Source organism: Numenius arquata, chromosome 11 (genome assembly GCF_964106895.1).
Source record: "Numenius arquata chromosome 11, bNumArq3.hap1.1, whole genome shotgun sequence".
NCBI lineage: Eukaryota > Metazoa > Chordata > Aves > Charadriiformes > Scolopacidae > Numenius > Numenius arquata.
Window position 1 is genome coordinate 39657258 of NC_133586.1, and position 22766 is coordinate 39680023.

Here is a 22766-nt window from a genome sequence, read left to right on the forward strand (position 1 = left end):
AACAGACTAAGCCCTAAACACCATTTGTGCAACTATTTGCTTTCTTTCTGCGCTATTTCTGTGGAATTTTATTTTTAAATAATTAAAAAATTTCATTTTAGAACACTGCAACTGAAATTTCTGAAAGGCTGGCTAGGACACGCACAATATTTTTTGACCTGTTCAAGTGTGCGACTCCTTAGAGACACCAAGATAAAGCGCACTGTTCCTGCAGACCTGCTTGGTGCGCCATTACCACGTCTCAACACTCATTGAGAAGCAGCTCCAGTCCTTTTCCCAACCATTTACCTCTAATGCCTGCAAGTCTCCTCAATGCCACAGGTTTTTTGGTCCAAGTGTTGCTTATATTTCATGAAATAATTAAAAAAAGTAGAACCCCCACCCCCGGCCCCATTTTAATGAGTTCCTAACAACTCATCCAAATCATTCATCCACTCCTCTGAAGTCCTGTTTTTCAGCAAAGAGTCTATCAGATCTGTGTCCCCAGTTAAGTTCTGAAGTCCATTATTGCCCGACTGGCCACTGTAGGCAAAAGGCAGCTCTTGACTGGTTGTCCTCACAGGGTACCCTTGACTACAATGCAGGTTACCTCTGTTGGGCATTTGCTGATTTGGATTCTGGTTGAAAGCATTCAGTTCTGGAACGCTCTGGTTCATGCCAGGCAAGACTTGCTGTGAGGGTACCTGCTGTTGCGTAGGTGGGTTTGTCCGCTGCTGCGCACCTAAAGATGATGACAACATCTGCCCAGAGACGGCAGCGTTCATAGAGGTCATCGGTCTGCTGGTGCTTAGGCTTACCTGAGGCATTCCTTGGGCAAACTGTTGGTTGGCCATCTTTAGATGGGTTTGCTGCATGTGGAAAGAGGAGCTGGCAGTAAACGGTCCCAGGCCACTGTTTGCTTGTGTTTGGTTGTTAATATTAGGGATACCTTGGTGTTGCCACGATGGATTTTGAGCCCCCATAGCAGCTGGTACTCTTGCCATCTGCGGCTTGGATAAGGTTGGATTCAGTGCACCTTTACTGTGCTGCTGAGAAATTGTTGAGTTTGCTAAGGTGTTCTGCCCGTACCCCGCAGGAACAGCAGCACCCTGGCCCAGGCTGCCTTGTCTCTGCATCGGTGGCTGTCCATTGGCACTCTGCGTTGCATGCTGGGGAACCATCTGTGTCATACCGGACGCCAAGTTGTACAATCCCCCTCGCTGAATGTTTTGCATATTGGTATATTGAGACACCCCCCGATCCTGCTGACCGGAGCCCGACTGGAGCGAAGGAACAGAACTGTGTCCAGGTCCCATCTGCATCATGTTCTGGGTCTGAGGAAACATCCGTGGACTACTGGAGCTGGACTGTCCTAAATTGCTGACCCCAGGCATGGCTGAAGATGACCCTGAAATACAAACAAAAGAAGAGTGTGACCAGCAGGTCGAGGGAGGTCATCCTCCCCCTCTACTCTGCCCTGGTGAGGCCCCATCTGGAGTGCTGCCTCCAGTTCTCGGCTCCCCAGTTCAAGAAGGACAGAGAACTGCTGGAGAGGGTACAGCAGAGGGCTACAAAGATGATGAGGGGCCTGGAGCATCTCCTTTATGAGGAAAGGCTGAGGGACTTGGGTCTTTTTACTCTGGAGAAGACTGAGGGGCGACCTGATCAATGCCTATAAATACTTAAAGGGTGGGTGTCAGGAGACCGGGGCCAGTCTGTTTTTCAGTGGTGCCCAGGGACAGGACAAGAGGTAACGAGCACAAACTTGAACATAAGAAGTTCCATCTAAACATGAGGAGGAACTTCTTCACTTTGAGGGTGGCAGGGCACTGGAACAGGCTGCCAGAGAGGTGGTGGAGTCTCCGTCTCTGGAAACATTCAAAATCTGCCTGGACACGTTCCTGTTCAACCTGCTCTAGGAGGACCTGCTCTGGCATGGGGATTGGACTAGATGATCTCCAGAGGTCCCTTCCAACCCCATACCATTCTGTGATTCTGTGATTTTGTACAGTAAATACCTCGGTTCAACCAGAGCCAAGCAAGGCTTGTAGACACTATAATCCACAACAGAGTTGCACCTGCATTTGTATAAAGCAACCTTTGCAAGACACGCAGACAGCAGTACTTTAATTAAAGAGTGGCAATTGTTGCTCCGTTTAGCACCTCCACCTTGATCTCAAACACAGATATGCCAATGTCCTAAAAAAATCTGAATACCACTTCTAAGAGTTCAGCATCATCAATTAAAAAAAAAAAAAATTAAGAGTTTAAAGGCAGGACTCTGCCTTTCTCTGTGAACAAAGGTATACACACTTTGAAGCGCATGCACAATTTGATGGGCTGTTAAAAAATACCACTTATTGCACACATGCATCGTCAGTTATTCCATGCATACATTGTGTATCTCTTATTGTACAACTGCAGGGTTTCCAGTCCTGTGTTTTCCCTATTCCAGAAATTTCTTCTATTTTATATAACTTTCAGAAATTTTTGGTCAAGTATCTTTTGGATTTCCGCAGTGAAATATTGGCTATGTTAATATGTAATGCTGACAACCAAGAAAGATGACTTGCAAAAATAAGTCTTCTCGGAAAACCAAAAAAAGTCCTCTGTTCTTATAAATTCTGAGTAAAAAAGTTTCTTCCCATAGAAGAAACAGCCCCTTACTTAAAGCAAAAAAACCCCACCACTGAAGTGTAATGCATATAATCCCCACCTCCCGCTTCTTACAGCTGACCAAGGGAAACCTACCTACACTAGTACTTTCTCTACTTTCAAACCAAAAGGAAAGCTGCACAATTTTTTTTCATATTTTAAGATAGCTGAGGAATATTGGCTCTCCATTATTACTAATTCAATTTTTATTAAAATATAATTTTATTCAAATATATTAAAATATAATTCAAATTATATTGAATTAGTTATCAACAAAGCACACCATAAAAACACAGATGTTATTGCGGGGGGGCTGGATGGGTGGGGGAAGAGTCTTACTGGAACACTACAGTGAAAAGGTAGAACACATACCAGGATTTCAGATGCAAAAACCAGTTACAATTATCATAACAAGGAAAACAGTTTTAATTATACTGATGTTCATTACTGCAAAACATACTCTATTTCTAACAGGTGTCCTACTGTATTTCTGTAGTAAAGTGGTAGGAGAAAAAAAAAAAGTTTCAGTGCAATATTTGAAGGATGCTACTGATCCCCGTGTTAACACATAATCCCTTCGTATCGGTATCAAGTTTTTTCAGTCAAGTAACAAAACCCAGCCATAGCTCTAGGAGACACTGCACAGTCACCAGCACTGTCAGAACGAGGGTAGCGCATTTCTATTTGGATCTTTGCCCTTCAGTATTCATTTCTGTGGGAACACAGAGAGTAAGGAAACAAAAGGAAGGGAATAAGCACTTTTTTGTACTCCAGGTTTATCAAAAAAGACAACTGGCTTCTTGATGCCCCATTAAGTAAGGAAAGTTTTTACTCTTCTCTAGTTCTTCCCCATTCATGGAGCTATTCCGGCTTAACGGTAACATCATCTTTTATTTATCAGTGCTAATACACTAAGGACATACCAAGTTGCTTCTCCTACCAAAAAACCCATGTAGGACGCTAACGTGTAATGAAGAGAATTCAAATTGCATTCCCTTCTAAAGGTATCAGGGATAAGAATATTAGAGAATTTTAAACTCATTCTAGTAGATGAGAGGAATAATACATCACTTATTTTTCTTTAATGAGGGCCTGTGACAGGTACAAGCAGTAGTGATGTTAGGCTTCAGAAAAAAGCTGAATCCTAATACCACACAAATATATGGAAGTTAAGTAGAATTTACAACCTGTAAAGGGAAACAGTAGTACAAGAAGGCCTTTAGAACAATGAAGGTACTTGAGAATTTTACCCACTTCCAAAGCAATATTAAAAATCAGAAGCTTATGTTGTCCCAGGTATCTGGGACAGGGGAAACTGTTAATTTGCAACTGAACCAGAGGACAGGTCTCAAAGTTTTAAGGCACAGTGATGTGGGAAGATGTTGTAATAAATTAATTAAAAGCTATCCAATCCAGGAAACTTGAAGACGCCTTGTTTTTTCACTCCTGATATTTTTTCCGCCACTACTTCAATTGCCATGTTTACTTACCTGTGAACTGTCCAACCTGTTGCTGGTACGGGTTCTGCGGCTGATCCTGGTACTGGGGAGGTGGCCGCGTCAGATGCCGCTGCAGCTGCTGCTCTTGCTGCTGCCGCTGTTTCTCCTGAGAAAGGTCCAAACGCAAAACAATTAGGAAACAAGTCAAGCTTTTTCCAAGGGTGACTATCTTGGATAAAAACAAGCTATCTGCATACTTTTATGGGGAGCTGATAATTAAAGGGGCTTCTACAGCATTGAAGTCACTTCAGACCTTTGTTCTCAAGGTTCAAACACAGTCAATTTAATCTGTGACAAGTGACAAGACTGGGAACTCAGGGACAACAGGACAACAGCATGCACTGCAGGAGTTACTGCAATCTACACCTGAAGCCTTTAAACATTAAGAATCTATGTTAGTCTTTTAATCGGCAACATAATCAACAGGCATTTTTAGCAATACTCTAAAGACACTGACAGATACAAAAAGCAAAAGCAAGCGTGTATGAAAAAATTCACACATACTTTTTTGCTCTTTACCTCCAGATCAATTTATTTTAGACCTCTCTTTAGAAATTAAAGTACAAGTCATTAATATCAACGATGTTATACAGAAAATTAAAAACTGAACATGTAAATATTTTCTAGCCCTTGTTTTCAAAAATGAAAAAATATACGTAACCCCAAATTCTTATAAACCACAGGTCTTCCTAGAAGATTCTGAAAAACTGCAGAGCTAGGTTTATAACAGGAGCTACACAAGTTTTGTGATCATTGTTCAAAACCATTTTCTTAACAATGCACCTATCAACTGAAACAAACCCTACTAATGATTCAAAACAACTTTGCCTTTTTAAAAGCACATTCAACAGGTACTTACCTTATGATTGTAAGAAATAAAAGAAGCAAATTTTCCACTAGGAAACTTTTGGGGAAAATGAAATTTAAAACATCGATGGAAATGTTGAGAGTGTATGTACATGCACTAATAGTACACTCGGAGATCTCAACAGAGTAAGCAGTCAACAGACTGCTTTTACAATATGAAACACATCAGGCATAGCATTTCTGGCTCCTCTTCCACGGGTATCTTCAACCAGACAATTTCTGAGATAACTAAGTAGTGATACAACGCACAGCTACTTACTCATCTGAAAAGTTACACAGAGCACAGAAGGGGACAGAAATTCCCTTCCAAGAGTACTAGGGTAAAGACACAACAATAAGCCTTTACAGAAGAGACCAGTGCAATGTAATCAACAGGCAGATGCGCATTACTACCATCCTTTGGAAATGTCTAACACTACGAAGCTGTTGAGACACGCAGAGGAATGAAGAGGGCAGGCTGCCTGACAGAAAGGACCTGCTGCTTGCAGGACCAGTCAAACCTGAAAGAGGCTGACCACAGAAGCCAAGAAGAGATGCCATAGTTCTGAGAGAAACCTAGAGCTGCAGAACCTGGCTCAGGAAAAGGAAAGAAAAAAAAAAAAAAAAAAAAAGATGCAGAATACCAAATGCAAAGACAGCTCTACAGTGGCAGGAAATGGCCCTGAAGCTACCCGAAACTGCAACTCTCCTGCAAAATAAAGATCAACTGATTCAGAAATCTTTTTGTAAAACTACATCCAGGGGGGTTGGAACTCAATGATCTTTAAGGTCCCTTCCAACTCTAACCAGTCTATGAGTCTATAAGTATCAAATTAGAATGCTAACAAGATCTAGCTTGACTGGGCAGCATAAGGCCAAGAAAGATGGCAAATGCAATACCCAGGTCTTTTCAACTCCAAAGCAAAGCTGCTCCTTATTTGGGATCAAATACTACACCATTCCCCTCAAAACGGGCTTTCACATATTTTCAGTTCAGAGGAGACTCTTATCATTTTCTTCTTTCTTAAATAAAGCTTCTGATGGACAGCTGCTGCAATAAAAGTTAAGGTGTGTGTCCCCACACACAACCATTATCTGACCTTCTCTCACCACCTCTATTTTCCAAACTATTATTACAGTGTAAAAAAAAAAAAAAAAAAAATCTATTATTTGAAGGACTCCACAGAGCATCTAATTATTTTTTTTAACATTTTTTTAATTCTCAGAGATAGATGTAGTTCACATTTTTTCCCATTAAACCACTGGCTTTTTTTTCCCCTCATTATCCCCGAGAACAACAATTTCTGTGGCTCTTCCCTCCCTCCAATATTTTCAAAGACAAAACTTGTCAGAAGTAGAGATCATTACACTTCTTACAGAAGATCTGTATACCAGGTTCTCCCTGGGTCTCAAACCTTCTTTGAAAGTTCATCTTCTCCTTCCTCCATACCAGATAGTAATAATTTCTCTGTATGTACAGTGACAGTGCCTGGAATGCACCTGCACGAACTTTTAAAAATGCAGAAAAGCACTGACGACAAGAATAAAGCCTTTTGGGTTGATTCCCAGCTGAAAGACTTGCAGAAAGTTTAAAGCTTAGAAAGGTTCACACAAGAAGCCCATTTCCCTGAGAGAGGCTAAAGCAGCTTTCTGCAGTTGGATGGACAGCAGAGTTAAATTCTTTTGGCAGGATAAGATGCAAGTTAGATGCAGATGTCTAATTATTTTGTCCAAATAAACAAGTGAAAGATATTTTTAAATTGGAAACATGAGCTGCTGTGAATCTCACAGGGAAGAAAGGCAGAACGTACAATGAGCTTATAGAGTCCCTTCTTCATTGCTTCCATTTTTAAAGCTCTACAGAACATATCAACAGTATCCCAACTGTATCTTTTATTTTTGCTCTGATTCCATTTGCCTTCTTCCACAAAGAATTACACCAGTGCTGGTATGATACATTCTCTCCATGTAGGTATTGTCTTGTATTTTCACACTACTATTTCATTCTTTTAATTCACCACAGTGCCTTGTAACAACAGAAAAAATAAGTCTCAGCAATCAAGTGCTACATATTTGGGTTACTTTTCTAGAAACATAAAACAGCAATTATACTTACGATACCAAAATGCCTTATAGTTTACATCCCCTATTTTGTAATGTGACAACTGTTTGACAAAATCTCAAATGCTGTTTCAGCCACCAAAGCAAATCAGCACTGAGAAAAAAAACAAGACTGCTGGCCCCTCTCACCTGCTCAGCCAGAAGATGTTGCTGTCTCTGCTCCATGAGGAATTGCTGCTTCTGTTGCTCCATGAGCAAGTGCTTTTGTTGCTGCTCCCTCTGCTTCTGCTGGTCCATCAGCATTTGGTGTTGCTTCATCACTGCTGCTTGCTGCTGATTGCTGAGATAAGGTGGGTTGCTGTGGTTACCTGCCATGGAGACATTGGGAGCCTGGGCACCCACCCCAGGGCCCGGGACAGAAACCGGGACGCGAGGAACATTAGGAGAAGGGTTTTGATCCTGCAGAACATAGGAAAAGTGACACGAGTTACAGAAAGCGATTAGTCTTCCAGAATTTAGAAACTCTATGTAGTTACACAGATGAGGAAAGGTATTTTCATGGTGATGACCACAATTTGTGTTATTTTTATCATTTCACAGGACAGGGGGGGTAATCATAATACATCTCAGAAAAACAGAAACTGTCAGTTATTTGTCCTTTGTACATTTACACTATTAAGTACAAATTAGATCAGTTCCTTACATTTTGCCATCTTTATGCAATAGCTTCTTAACGGAAAAGGCAAAGTGTGATACAGTTTCCAGTTCAGCTAAAGACAATCAAAAGCCCATCTATAAATTGCCAGACACAGAGTAACAGTTCAGAGTTAAGGTCAGAAGCTCCACAAGGTTTAGGAACAGAGGCTTTAACTTCAGTCTCCCAAAGTCCAGCTCAAACAGGCGAGTGCAGCTCTGCGTGCTCCTGCTCAGCCAGAGGAACGGCGCCCGTTACACACCAGCTTCGGTTTACTTAGGTAGCAGCTTTTCAAAGACTACATTTTAAATTTTTATCATACAAAACATTTATTTAAATCCTGCCTTTTCTGTCAACATTTAATTCTGCAAGTGTTTATGCCTCCCCTCCTAAAGTTGCTTTTTTTAGTATCATAGTATTTACTATTTTCAGGTGAAGAGGGAAGGCGGCTATCACTGATCAAAATGAGTCTTATATTCCACAGAGAAAAATACTACTACAGATAAGCCTGTTATTATTCATTTTTCATAAGTCTGCTTTTTTTTTTTTAAGATGGTAACTTGGGATAAGCTAAAATAACATGGAACAATTTTCATTCAAGATCTGATACTGTCCTCTTTGTACCAGCAAATCCATTTGAAATGTAACAATTTTTATCATTTTTAAGCACAGTTCAGCCTCATCTCTAATTACATAAACAAAGAGTACTTTCAAGTTTATAATTCAGCTAATTTGGGCCACAAAAATGATCAGAGGGCTGGAACACCTCTCCTATGAGGACAGGCTGAGAGAGTTGAGGTTGTTCAGCCTGGAGAAGAGAAGGCTCCAGGGAGACCTTACAGGAGCTTTACACTACTTAAAGGGGGGCTTACAAGAAAGACGGGGACAGACTTTTTAGCAGGGCCTGTTACGATACAAGGGGTAACGGTTTTAAACTAAAAGAGGGCAGATTTAGACTGGATGTAACGAGGGAATTTTTCGCAATGAGGGTGGTGAAACACTGGCCCAGGTTGCCCAGAGAGGTGGGAGATGCCCCATCCCTGGAAACATCCCAGGTCAGGTTGGATGGGGCTCTGAGCAACCTGATGGAATTGAAGATGTCCCTGCTCATTGCAGGGGGGTTAGACTAGATGACCTTTAAAGGTCCCTTCCAACCCAAACTATGTTATGATTCTAATGGGTTTGGCTGTTGGTTCTTACTCTGCAGTTTCGTAAGAAACCATGTGCCAACTATAAGTAATGCTGTGCAAGCTTTTCAGAAATTCTCCAAAACCATTCATCAGTATTTCTGTTAATTCAGTGCAAACGTGGCAGTGTAGATGGAAAGTCACTGAGGGAGAGATGTGACATACACAATCATCTCTACCATTCCCCTTTTTCTTCCGTCAAGATGTTGTTATATTGTTACTTCTGCTAGTTTTTAAACATACTGGGTTTTTTATGCCTTACGAAGCACACATTGATCTCAGATGTTCATTTGTACATCAGTGTGGTCTTTATCACAGACTAATCAAATTTTTCCATGGGTTTTTTGTTTTGTTGAGGGAACATATCAACAGCTTTTGCTAGAGGAGCTTTAATCCATAGAAAAAAAAGACCTTTTTTCTCAACAAGCCCTCTAGGATGTGCACTGCAGGCATGTGTTACAGAATCCAAATGAGTCTATACCTCCATCTACTACATAAACTTTCACCTGCAGCATACCTGTAACATCAGTTATATAAAAGGCAAAGAAGCACCATCTGGAATTTTCCTTTACAGGAAAACCTGAAGCGTATTGCTTCAAGCAGACAAATATTTCTATTCTTTATTCTTAAAGATATAATTCTCTCCTATCCCATGCTTCCCCAATCCCCAGAGACTTAACCAAGAAAAAATTCTTAGATTTGAAAAACCTCAAGGAATACTCAAGAAATCAGGAATGCAGCCCCCACTTCCATCTTTCTCCAAAAAAGAAGCAACCAAAGGCATGGCTTTTTATAGTAAGCCAACTCTGACACAAGTCAGGGACTAAAAAGAAGGTAAAGAAATCAAAGCTTCTTTGAGAACACTGTTTAACACTACAGTTTTATACGAGTTATTTTAGGCAAAAGTTTACAAAGCATCTATTCATCTTCACAAGCAGAAGCTTCTATGAAGTGTGACATAATTTGTTGCCCACAAAGTATATTAAGCTGGAAATCACACATTACCACATGACCTAGAACCAGCATTAGAAACTCTCCCCAGCAGAAAATAGAGTTCTTGATTCTTGTCTCAGCTTATTGCATATTACCATCATCTTCTTTAAAAATCATGTGGCAACTGTTTTCAAATAACACCAAGCAGTCTGTACTCCAGCCTTACCTATCCAACACCCTCTTGCAAAACCTTAAATCTGCTACTACACAAGGGTAACAAACCCCAGAACGCTCACCTGACTGTGCGGCAGGCGGTAGGCAATGTTTCCAGACTTGGGTTTCAACAGGATCATCCCATTTTGGTCATCGCCCACGTGAGAGAGCGGTGCCTGCTGGCGCTGTTGTATGTAGGCCAACATGGGAGTCTTGTTCTGCCCAGGGACCGTAACCCCCTGTTCACATTCCGCTTTGTAATGTGAAAGAGGTTTGGTGTTCCCGTAGTCCAGCATAGAGCCTTGACTGTTCACAGGGTTCTGGTTCAAGCTGTTTTGCTGATGACCCAAAATGTTCACATGGTAATTGCCTCCAGCTCTCGGAGAGCTTTTATTTCCCATATTAGGCATCATGAGTTTCTGATTGTTGAAGTCTGGCTGGTAAACTGATGGGCTGGTGGGATTTTCCATGGTATATGGGACAGCCAGTGGACTATGAGAAGGCCCAGACTGTTGCCATGTAGACATCTGATTTGTTTGGTGGACTTGTGAAGCTTGCTGCTGGTTCTGCAGCATCTGGTCTCTCTTCTGCTTGGCAGCAATCTGCTGAAGCTGATGAGCAGAAGACATTTCTTTGGCACTTCCTGCACCCTTCCCAGGTAACAACACATTGGGAAGAGGCCTCTGGACGTTCTGAGAGTGGTTTGATGCCTGCATCATGGACTGATTAGGATTTTCAGTCATCGACTGACTGGAAGGCTGAAACATAGCCTGAGAACTACCAACCGCTGGAGAAGCGGCACTTACGGGTGCAGAAGCAGCACCAATAAATGCTTGACCTGATGAAGTAGATCTCACCTGGGGAGATCCCATCTGTTCCTGTTCAAAGGGTGCTGGGGAAAACTCAGTCTTTATGTTAATATCTTGTGGCAATGGAGTCTGTGCAGCTGAATTTGAAGAATCTGCATCTTTTTTCTCTTCAAAGTCTTCATTAAACAGATCCTTCATGTCTTCATCGGGCACTGATCTATTAAGCTCCTCAATAAGTTCCTTCCATTCTTGCTCATTAAGATTAAGATCAGGCATCAAGTTATTCTGAGATATAGACCCCCCTGCTCCAGCAATCATACATGGAAGATCATCTACAGGCTCCTGCTTCAGCTCTTTGTTCAGACTCAGAGGAAATGAGTCATCAGCATCACCACCTCCATTCATCTGCAGGCTGGAATCTGGAAGACACTTCTTGCTGATGCCATCTAGCCCCATCGGATGTTTTCCATTAAGTTGCAAGGTATCTCCACCACCAGATTTCTTGTCGAGATGATGGAGTGGAGACACAGGAGGCATTCCGTTGGAAGAACCACTCACTCCACCAAGACCATCATCACGACGCAGTTTCTTGGACACAGAAAATACATCACCGTAGCCATTCTGCTGGTCTCCATTCTGAGGGGAAGCAGCACTATCAAGCTTTCTTTTCACAGTCTCATGGAGCTGCTGAAAAAAAAAAAAAAAAAAGGAAGGTTTTAGTTATTTAGTTTCATAGATTAGGATTTTTATTTCTTACTAGAACATTGCCTAGCTCTGAATGAAACATTTTAGGAAAAAAAGGTTAAAAAAATTTACATCTTTGCTTTGATAAGATTTGTTTTATAAGTCATCACATGAGATTACTTCCTTACTATAATCTCTTAAACTTCCAAAAATACGTACTATATCAGAGCCCCCTTCTTCAAACAAAACCAAAAGCTACCATATACTTTGACAAAAACAAAAAGTTGAGAAATGGCTGTGTAGTAGAATACGTTATTTTTTTCCTATTCAAAATGAAAAAAAAATTGAAGAATGTTAAGATTCAAATTTTAGATGAGAATAAAAACCTGTATTTTATTTGGCCCATGTACACACAGTATAATTGTCCTCTAATATTGCTTTATAAAGCAGTGTCACATTTAAATATTTACAGAAAAAGAAAACTATTTATCTTATGATTATAATTTTTGGAGAAGAACTATGTGTTTTGCACACAATCACATTTTTGGCACAAAACCAAAACCAGTTTGTCACTAAGCGACCACGGTTTCACACATGTAAAACGCAATTCAGAGTTCAGTCAGTTCTATCACAGCAGAGTAAGTTTATTCCTTTCCTCCTTTCTCCCAGAGTATTTGCCAGCTGCCCCTTCTATGCCCTATGATCACCAAAGCCCCAACCAGCTCAAGAGTTGTCTTCTCGTAGCTAGTGAATGCACATATTCTTTTTCTTGTAGTGCCACCTAGAAGCAACCAGAGGGTACAGCAACACTTTTACAAGCAGAGCTTGAGAGCCTTTGTTCAACGTCTCTTTCCTGGCAGCATTCTTTCAAATATAAAGTTCTTTCCATTGACCTCAAAAACATCTGAAAACAGAATTCACGCACACATCAAAGATGACTATAAACTTTTCCTTCCCTCAGGTGCATTCCGTAAGAAAAAAAAAAGCTGTGCTTTGCTTGTGCTGGAACGCTACACCAACACAGAGAAACCTGTAGGGCAGAGACACTGCTGGAACAGAGCAGGGAAGTCAAAAGAGGGGAAGCTCCCATCAGCTCCCCTGACCTGTAGGAGATGCCTTATTGCATCTCAGCCGGGCACACAAGCAGAATCCCCACAAAAAGCCACCCTGCTGAAGCACGGTTCATCGAACAACAGCTCTCTCAGATGGCAGAAAAGCAGCTCGTTAAACAAACCTCAAGACAAGTATGCTTATTTTAATATTGCTCGCAGTCTCCACAATGCAGTCCACTAACCCTTGGGGGAAACTGTCTCATCCAAGAGCAAACAGGGGAAACCTCAAGATCTCAGTGCTCAAGCAAGAGGGTGTATGTAGAGCCAGCATAAATTATCAGAAGAATTTTACAGCACTTGCCTGGGCAACAGCATTCTTTGATTTAAGGACAGAAGGACTTGTTCACGGTTAATTGTTCTAATTTTTTTTTTTTTAAACAGTCTACAGTTAGCTGATCTTCAGAAAAAACCCACTATTTGTTCAATGCTTGCATAGGTAGCAGCAAAATTGTGTTTTGATCTGAGGGACAGATTGCAGCTTCCCAGGAGACCACGATCTTCTAGATGGTTCATGGAAATAGCAGGAGAGTAGTGAGATCTGCAGAAGACCTAGTAGGACGACGTGAGGTCTACATTTGCAGAGGAGGCTGAAACTTGAATTCTCTTAATTTCAACATTAGGTCTACAGCTTGGAGGAGCTGTGAGTGAATCTAGAGTGAATTTTTCAAATACAAACTTGAAAGAATAATGGAAATTTTTTTTTTTTTTTTTTGTAAAAAGGCAAAACAACAGAAAGCAAGAAAGCCTCAACGAAAACACAACATTTGGCTTTCAGCAAGTTTGCCATTGTTTACTTAATACTCCAACCAGGAAAACTGAAGCTCAAGGTGGATGAGTAACTTGCCCAAGGTCATATGATGAGTCAATCACTCAGACTTTGGGAATGGATCCTCCTTAGTTCTAAAGCACTAGGAAAAAAACACACTCCCAGATGACTTACAAGTAATAACAGAGTTGTGTACACTGAACATCTTCCCATAGTTGAAGCAAATTTCTATATTAAAACAGAATATATGCCCATTGGGGTCTCTGCTGTAATTATAATTCATACAGACAACTCGAGGCAAATAAGATTTTGGTGGTGTTATAGCTATAATTGCACACAGCTCTTCACAGACTGAAAAACCCACCTGGGTTGCTGGACAAATATTCCAGAAGTTAATCTATCCCAAGATATTTGCTATTGTACTACACTATTTGCAACATAAGCAACTAACAAGTCTAAGACTAAATCATCCATGCTTATAAACTACACTTGCTGTAGTCTACAAAAAGATAAACCCCCTAATCTCCATCACAGGCTCTTTCACTCAAAAAAAAAAAAAAACAAACTAAGAGCTTTTATATCTGTATAGGTTTTAATGGTTATAACACTTATATCTGATTCTTGGTGATATCTTGACTTTAGTTGAACTAGACAAAGTCCTTGTTTCACCTAAAACTATATTCCTTTATTAAAAAAAAAAACACTAAAGAAAAAAATAACTTTAATAAATTCATTACTGATGCAGAATTTGGGGGTGACTGCTTCCAGCCTTGCTTCACCTCAGCTAAATCTAAGATTATTTGAAAGATATCCTACCTGTACACAACAGCCAATAGACACAGAGGAAAGAAGAAAATCTGCTTATCTTCTATCCGTATCAGAAAAGACTGAGCCCAGTTTGTAACCAGGACACTTAACTTCTGAGTTTTAGAAACTATTCACCAACTGCATTTGCATCCCAGTTCACTTTTCACATTACAGGAGTCAAAAGTGTACTTGGATATTGTGGCAGCAAGTCTATACTCAGATTTATGCTACTGTAGTTACACCATCTACAATACCTCCACCTTAAAACAACCCAGTAACAGTGCTCCATTTTCTACCTCCTTTCCTCTCTCAAGAAAAGACACTGCTATAAAAATTTGTGGGAGCCAGAAGTTACAGGTTCCTTCTCCTCTGCCATTAGAAATAAATCCTGATACCAATTTACTCGTGTTTAATTTTGAGTAACACAATCTGAAGTTCTCACACCGAATACATTCATATAACTAGTCTGCAAATAATGCAACTTTCTCTTGTGAAATCCCTTTCTTATACGCATTTCTTACATACTATCTCAGCCCTTGATTTCCCAACAGAAAAAGAAATATTAAATTCAGTTCTTCCCCAATTTGTCTGTGTCTATCCAAATAATCTGGTTTCGGGGGGGGGAAATAACAAAGAGTATGTGAGATACAAGTCCGACTGCAAGCTATCTACATATCAAGCTGCTCCAACAGAGTTCTCAAGGCAAGAAAAACCTGTTCTCTTCTGCCAAAACTCAAAAAAAAAAAAAAAAGCAGCACCGACTAAGTAAAGCATAGCTTGCTACTCACTAAGAAAATCCCTTTAGCTTTAACTTTGTTGTCCACTATGGTTCTGTAAGGCACAGTGCCCTCTGGTATGCTGTCCATGGTTTCCTTAGCAGAATCAATCCGTTTTATTTATAAACACATGACCCAATCCTTTCCATTGTCACAAGATTGGACACAGGAATTGATTCCCATTTTCTCAGCCTACTCAACTTCCCAACAGAAGATGAACCTCCAAGATCTCTGCTATTTATCTTTGCCTAAAAGTATCACCCCAAATGCATTTATCCGAAGTATTTAAACCAATATAGGAACGACTTAACAGTTTCTCAAAGAGCCACCGAAGGGTTAAAGGCTGCACCTCCTCCACGTCACATCATCAGAGCTGTATCTCATTCATGTGAGCAAAATGGAGAGTCCACAACATGGCAATAAATACACTTTGTAGAAGCACACATGCAAGTCAGGCCACAACTGTCGATTCCTCAAGTGAGGAACGCAAATCGATAAAACCCAGCTGTCATCCATCGCAACAAAAGGGGTCTCCAACACAAGCACCCCCTGATCACTAACTCACAGTACACACACATTGTACTTGACTAGGACACAGGACCACAATGCCGGAGATGGATGAATGCCCAGTCAAATGACAAGGCTTCCATCAGAAAAAGGAAAGCACACAAATAATTCTGATAAGCTATTTTCAATCTCAAGCCTTAAACCCACCAGCTTTACTACAATGATGCTCAGCCATACTGTGCTCTTACTGCAGGGGTGAGTTGGCAGACTTCATAAAAGTTGTCCACAAACTACCACAGAAGCCCACCAAGAAGAAATCAGAAAAGCTTTAAAACTTCGTCTCAGCCTTTTCTGCTGGCACTGGCAGAGTTCAAAACTCTGCAGAGTCCAGTGCAGTGCTCTCTTACTGCCTTGGTGGGAAATGGGGAATGAATCGCTGATCAAAACAGTGGCTCAAAGCTCTTCTGGTGGGGTTTGTTTGTTTGTTGGAGATTTAGGGGTGGTTTTGTCTTTTTTTTTTTTTTTCCCCAAGAGAAACAGATTATTCCAGGAATCAGTGTGAGACACCCAATACCTAAAGCTAGCTTTAGATAATAATTCGAAGCCAATGATATTTCAATGCATTAAACTTAACAAGCACGAAAGTTTAGTTCATATCGTTTGCTTGAAAGCAAGAAGTCCTTCACAATGCAGAATTTTAAAACTGAGGACAGTCAACTAAATTACTTTTGTAAAAATCCAGTGATTTGTTATACTTTGAGTCCTGTAACTCAAGACAGTAAATAAATATATAACAGAAACTGCATGCAAGTTTCATTTTTTCCTAAAAAAAAATACCTCCTGAACACAGCAGAAACAAAACTAAAAAAAACCTTGTTCTGATACTGCACCTTTTAGGCTCCATATAATGTTCTTGTTTAGTTTCGTTTAAGCATCTGCTACAGAGATTAGAATATTCTTACAAGATTCAATAGAGCTTTATTTTTTTATATTTTATTTTGGAATAAGTTTACCATTTCAGTCTCAGAATTAAGTTATGTCTACAAGGCTTTGTCATGAAATACCAGCAAGAGAAATACAACGCTGGTCATTTTCAAAGAGGAAATACTATATTACTCTAGAAACATAAGAGAAATCTAGTTCCAATACGCCTCCTAGCTAGATACCAGCATTCTCACCTAGACAGGGAAACCAAAATAAAATATATCTGGTTTTCTGCCGTGGAAGTGGTAGTACTGCAGCACAGATAAGCTCCCATGAACCAGAGCTTACAGTAGGTCCTCTGTAGGCACAGATTCTCCTCTCCTGCCTGGCCAAGGACAGGAACAACAAAGATGATAACCTCTTAAGCTGGAAGAACAATGGAAGTATCAGAAATTGCAGTGTATGAATTCTGGATAGAAAACATAACCTTTTGACTACACGACATAGTAAGACCTCCCCATTTACTGTGCATCTACCCACAGCTTCCAAAGTTGCACCCCCCCTGCAAGGAAAGCATTTTATTACCCAATGTGTTCCTGCATTCCGCTGCCTTGTCAGAACCAAACTGGAGGACTAATTTTGACTTTAATTCCAGAAGACTTTTGTATTTGGGTGACTGCCTGCTGGAGTGAAGAAGGGCTGTGGATATGCATGTCTATAAATATCCCAAGCCTGCATTAGTCACAAGGGGCAGCTTCTGCTACAGGAATTGTTCTGCTGAATCAAAAAAAAACTGCTGTGCCTTCAGCTGCAACGCCGGATCCTCCACCTCACTTGAACTTAAACAGCAGCAGCAGACCAGTCACTCTCAGAGCCTTACAATTTAGGAAGCATCACTGCATATCTAACTAATCTAGGAAGGGAAATGTTTCAAACATACAACAGTACCTCACACAGAATTAAAAGGAGACAAAGAAAAACCCGTCTGAGTTGTTGGGCAACAAACTATCAGACTTGTCAGCAAAAACAAACAATGGTGGCAAGCCTACGCTGCACTATAGTTATGTATAAATAACGTGGAAATAATTTGCTATTTTTGTGGTAAAACGTAATTTCACAGTTTAACACCCCTATACCACAGCTTACACAAAAATGAGGTCTTCTGAATTGTTCTTGTACTAGTCTGAGCTTCGTTAGTGGAATGCTATTAATGCTTATCAGTACAATCCAGGCAATCTCTCCCCTTTAATTTATGACTTTAGGTTTTTTCAACCGGGAAATATTGCTTTTCTCTCCTTTTACTTAAATTTCTTCTTAAACTTTTTACTTGGTGCCCTTGCTTAAATTAGAACTCACCTATTATTAATGTAAAAACTTTTATCGCTCCCAAATAAATGCTGGTCTGCTCTTCAGCTTTAACACAAAGCATTCCCAAGATGGGCCACCAACTAGACCGTCTCTGCCCGTTCCAGAAATTCTGTTTGTGGTTTTGTGGCAGCCCTAGACAAAGCAAACCATCCACACAACAACTGCTCTCAGGTGGGGGGGAAAAAAAAAAAAATCCAGTAAGACACAGGGAGCAAGTCTCCTTCCAAGGGACCACATCATAAAACAAGGAGTGGAGATGAAAATTCAGACTTTGCCATTCTCCCCATTCGCATGTCAATGAAACACTTTCTGTTCAGCTCAGGGATATGCTACATCATAGTCTATCAGAGAAATACAAGGAAGCCAACCTTTCTACTGCAGAGAATTTAAACAGCGTTATTACAATGAACTTTCTCAAACCAGAACCTGGGCAAAGAGAAAAAAAAACGTTCTAGAGGACAAGTCCTGTCTCTTCCCTGTTTTTCAAAAATAGAAGATTAACAGAACTGACAATACATTATCCAAATATTGAGCATCTTTGACTTTGAGCATAGACTTAATAATGTCATCTTAAACAACAGAAATGTGAATTAAATTTCAACATTTGAATTTCCCATTAAATAATGGTCTCAAAAAAAAAAAAAAAGGAAGCTAACAAGTTTTGCATCTTTTTCTTCAAATGAAGGACAGGCCTATGTGGTGCACAAATCATCCAAGGCATTTCTGTACCAATACTGTATTTTCCTGGTTTCTGTGGCTCAAATTTTAGAGCTGCCTAGTATGAAAACAAAGGAAGAATCTACCCCTTACTCCTGCTTCTAAGCAAGATCCATCCAACTTCAGGATCTAAAGCAGAGAAAAGACTAAGAGAAAAGAAAATATCTGATTTTGGCCACATGAAAAATCATACAAGACGTTAAGAAAGAAGTGGCAGCACAACCCTTTTCCCCATGGCTACTATGAATTTACAGAAGATGCTCTGAAGTACAGTATCCGGGAGCTCACACATTGTCTACTGCCCACACTTGTGGCAATGCAGCTTCATGTCTTTCTACTACAAGCCCTCTAACACTAAATCACAAACTCTCCACCTTTACACAAGTTGACTTCTCCTTCAAGGATCAAAATAAATGCTGCATCAACTTTCAACACCAAGTACCAGTTTCCAAGAGAAGATTCATATGCAGCCTCATGGAAAACTCTGGATCGTAACAGCAGCGATAGCTGATATAATGCGTGTTTCGCTGATCTAGCAGCATTCTTTGGAAAGGAATGCATCCAGGATATTTTAAAACATGATAATTTTGGTGTTTCTCCAAACTTTATTGAATATTGTAAACCAAACCCATGTCCTTCCCCTACAAAGCACATGCTTGGTCTTGATAACAGCTACACGACTGCTAGAGGTAAAATACCAACCTAGAGAGGCACCTTTTACGCCAAAGGAATGAAATGAGCAGCAGAGGGGGTTTGTTGTTGTTGTTGTTTTTCAAAACTTGAATTACTAAGCAAACTAACTTTATACCCTAGTAACGAGGTGATGAATCAGCAGCTGCAATTAAGCTTACAGTCATGTATCCTAGGAAGGAAACAGCAGGCCAGCATGAGGAAGAGTCATTCATACACTAAAACCCTCTTCTGTTGTGTAAATTGGCTGCTGGCAGCAGCTTCCTGTACAAGAAGGGCTTCCCCAGATGTGCAGTGCATTTCAGAACCTCACTGCTGTTGAGAGCCCTCATTATAATGGCTGCTAATTAGATCAAATCCACATCCAAAGCAATTTAAAAGAAACAACACCAATGAATTAAAGACATCTTTCTTTTAAAAGATCAATATGAAGACGTGTGGTGGCAGTTTAAGCAACAGGGTTTGACATGCTAAAGAGCTCTGTGTGTATACGCATTATTAATGGATAGAGCCCCATATGCAAATAGCCTTAGATCCCAGACAGGAAGTAAGTAGAAATCCCAGCAAGTCTTTAGATAATAAAACACGACTTTGAGTCACTTTTGTTCTGACACAAGTTTACATTCAAGATCAGTCTACTAAACAACAGCTACCCAGAAAGTTTTACAGAATCGCTGTCAGGAACGCACAAGGTTTCCTCTCTTCCTCAAGTACCCAGCTTTAACAACCAGCTGAAGTGCTCTAACTGTGTCACAAGTATCTAAATCTTCAGAAATGTCAGCAAGTCCTAGATTCTCACATGTATATTAGCAAGAATAGAAACATTTTCAGCTCATCTTGTACATAGTACAAACCGCACACATGCTGCCTAGTGCTAGTTACATTAAGGATGAGCCCCACGTTTCAATATTTCACATCGTGTCCAGTCATACCCAAGTATACAGTAAGCTCTATCGTGATCCTGCTTTAAAAACTGTAACTAAACTAGGTCCAAGACAGCAGAGAAACATATCCTCCTTCCCTTCCAATATGATCAAAAATCATACACCATCTTAAAAATATGATTTCATCTATATATCAATCTAGAAATGTCTCAGGTTAATCCAGTATCCCCTTTTAAAGACACTCACAACAATACTGTATCATTTTCATGCAGGCCACCATTTAGAAATACCTGGTTTTAAGACAGACAGGTATTAAGAGCAGCAGCCTTTAAGAGGTTATCCTACTAACCTACATTACTGACACATTACTACATGGCCGTATATTTAAAGGGCTCAGAATAAGTTAAGCAATAGCTATCTTGATATACAAACAGGGCTGCATGAATATATCCTGACAACCAGAAATGCTAGAGAAGCCAGAGAAACATTAAGATTTTGAGCTAAGCCAGTTTTTAATGGGTGGAGTGGGATTCCCATAGTGTTCACACCCACTAGCATGAGTGGCAAATAAGCAGCTGCCTTTCCAGTGAATTTTTTTCCAATATGTACCAGAATTAACAGACACATTATTTCTCTTAAAAATCCCCCCTCAGTAATAAGCATATCCTCATCAAGTGACCCCACTAAACCCTGACGACCTGAATTAAAGACATAAGCAAGCAAACAAAAAAAAATCCAAAGCCACCGCAGTATTAATGCCTCTCTGACAGTTTCTGCAAGGAGGTTTTAGGTGAATTAGCCAGAAACATTCAGAACGCTGCTCGGAACGCCTGTGGCCACCGCAGAAGGCCATCCCTTATTTCTACCTCAGCAAGCAGCAGTTTTCAATGTACTCCTCCAGTGCTCAGAGGTGACAAGGGAGAAAATAAACCGCCCGCGATCAGCTGCAAAGCTGGAACAGCGCGGACACTCCGCAAAGCGACGCCAACCTCCGCCCTCCCACCGCGGGCCACCGCACCGGCCGTGCGGGCTTCCCTCTCCCCCCACGTCCAGGGGGGAAGCTCACGGTGCCAGCCCGCCTCCACCGCCCCGACCGCCGGCTGCCTCCACGGCCCCAACCACCCCCGCCGGCCCCGCCGCTTACCGCGATCAAGGTGCTGCTGCTGCGGCCGTGCTGCTCGCCGCTCGCCGCCTCGGCCTCCAGCCCGTTGGCTCCGGTCCTGTCGGCGCTTCCCGCGACGGCGGCGGCCGGCGGAGGGGGCGCGGGCGGCGGCGGGGCCGGCGGGGGCTGCCGGTGCTTGCCGGCCCGTTTGGCCTTGGCCTGCAGGCAGCGCTGGTGCAGGGCGAAGGTTTGCTGGCGCTCCAGCTCCAGGCGCTCCGGGGAGACGGCCTGGTAGCGGGACTCGCAGGCGCTGTGGTGCCGCCGGCAGAGCTCGATGCGCCGGCGGAGCCGCTCCATCACCGCGCTGTGCCGCGGCACCACGAACTCCGCCATGGGGCAGGGGGGCAGCACCATGGACCGCAGAACGAGGGGGGCGGCCGCCGCCGTTCACCGGCTCCTCACACCGGCCCCCGCCATGGCGGGGGGCTCCCCCCCTCGGGCCTTCCCCGGCCTCCGCCGCTCCCCCCTCCTCCCGCGGGCCTTACCTGGGGTCCCCACCGGGCTCGCCCCCGGCCCGGTTCCTCCTCCCGGCTCAGCCCAGCGCCCGCTTCGCTCCCCCCACCCCACTTCCTCCTTCTCCCCCGAGGCCGGTGCCGCTTCGCTCCCCCCCGCTCCTCTCCCTCAGTCCTGCCCGGCGGCCGCTGCCCGCCCTCCCCGGGGCCCGCCCGGAGCCCGCTCCGCTCCCCCCGCGGCGCGGCGCGGCCCGGCGACCGCCGCTCTCAGGCACGGGCCGGCCCGAACCCCCGACTCCCCATTGTTATCCGCGCCGCCGCCATCTTGAAATTGTTTTTCCCCTCAAGAGCCGAGTTGAGAATAAATAGGCGGAGCTTCCTGGGTGGTGGGGTACGTCACGCCGCGTAGCGCGTCACGAGCCGTGAGGGACATCCCTCTCAGCCAATAGAAAGGCGAGGATGCGCGAATGGAGGCGCAGAGGCGTGGGCGGGAAGGGCGGGGCTCCGGAGGCGGCCTTCGGCGGGTTTAAAAGGCAGGAACAGTGAGTGGGCGGGGCAGCGGCGGGGCAGCCATTCAGGAGCGTCGGGAGGCGGAGCCAGCGGTGATTGACAGGGAGGGGTGGCACCGCCCGCAGGAGCGGAGCGCGGCCCGGCTCACCTGCCGCCTCCGCAGAACCGCTGGTTTTGGGTCAAAACGTGAGTTTTGGCTGCGGAGCCGGGGTGGGGGGGGAACGGAAACTAGTCCCGCAGCAAGGCGAGTTACCCACTGGATACCGTCACCTCCTCTTCATCACTTGTGCCGCCGTGTCCCAGCCCAGACCTACTCCCGCTACTTCGCATCGAGCAGAAGCTATGAAGACTGCGGTGGTTTCGCTAATTAGACAAAGAAAACCAAACAGGTTTAAGTTTCTTTATTGATTAGTTTTTTACATACTTTTCTTTTTTTCAAGTTGCATCTACAGGTACCTTTATGAAACGGACAGGTCTTTTCCGCAAATGAAATCACAGTCCTTGTTCAGCAACACCAAAAAAAAAAAAAAC

General features: G+C 42.5%; 1 protein-coding gene across 1 annotated transcript; it reads right to left on the reverse strand.

The window, feature by feature from the left end:
• Positions 1-395: 395 nt before the first annotated feature.
• Positions 396-21627, reverse strand: MAML1 (mastermind like transcriptional coactivator 1). Its single transcript, XM_074156221.1, has 5 exons — positions 21256-21627; positions 10151-11563; positions 7230-7499; positions 4125-4239; positions 396-1387 (listed from the first exon to the last, which is right to left on the reverse strand). The coding sequence occupies exons 1-5, from the start codon at positions 21625-21627 to the stop codon at positions 396-398; spliced, it is 3162 nt and encodes a 1053-aa protein (XP_074012322.1).
• Between the last annotated feature and the right edge of the window lie 1139 nt (positions 21628-22766).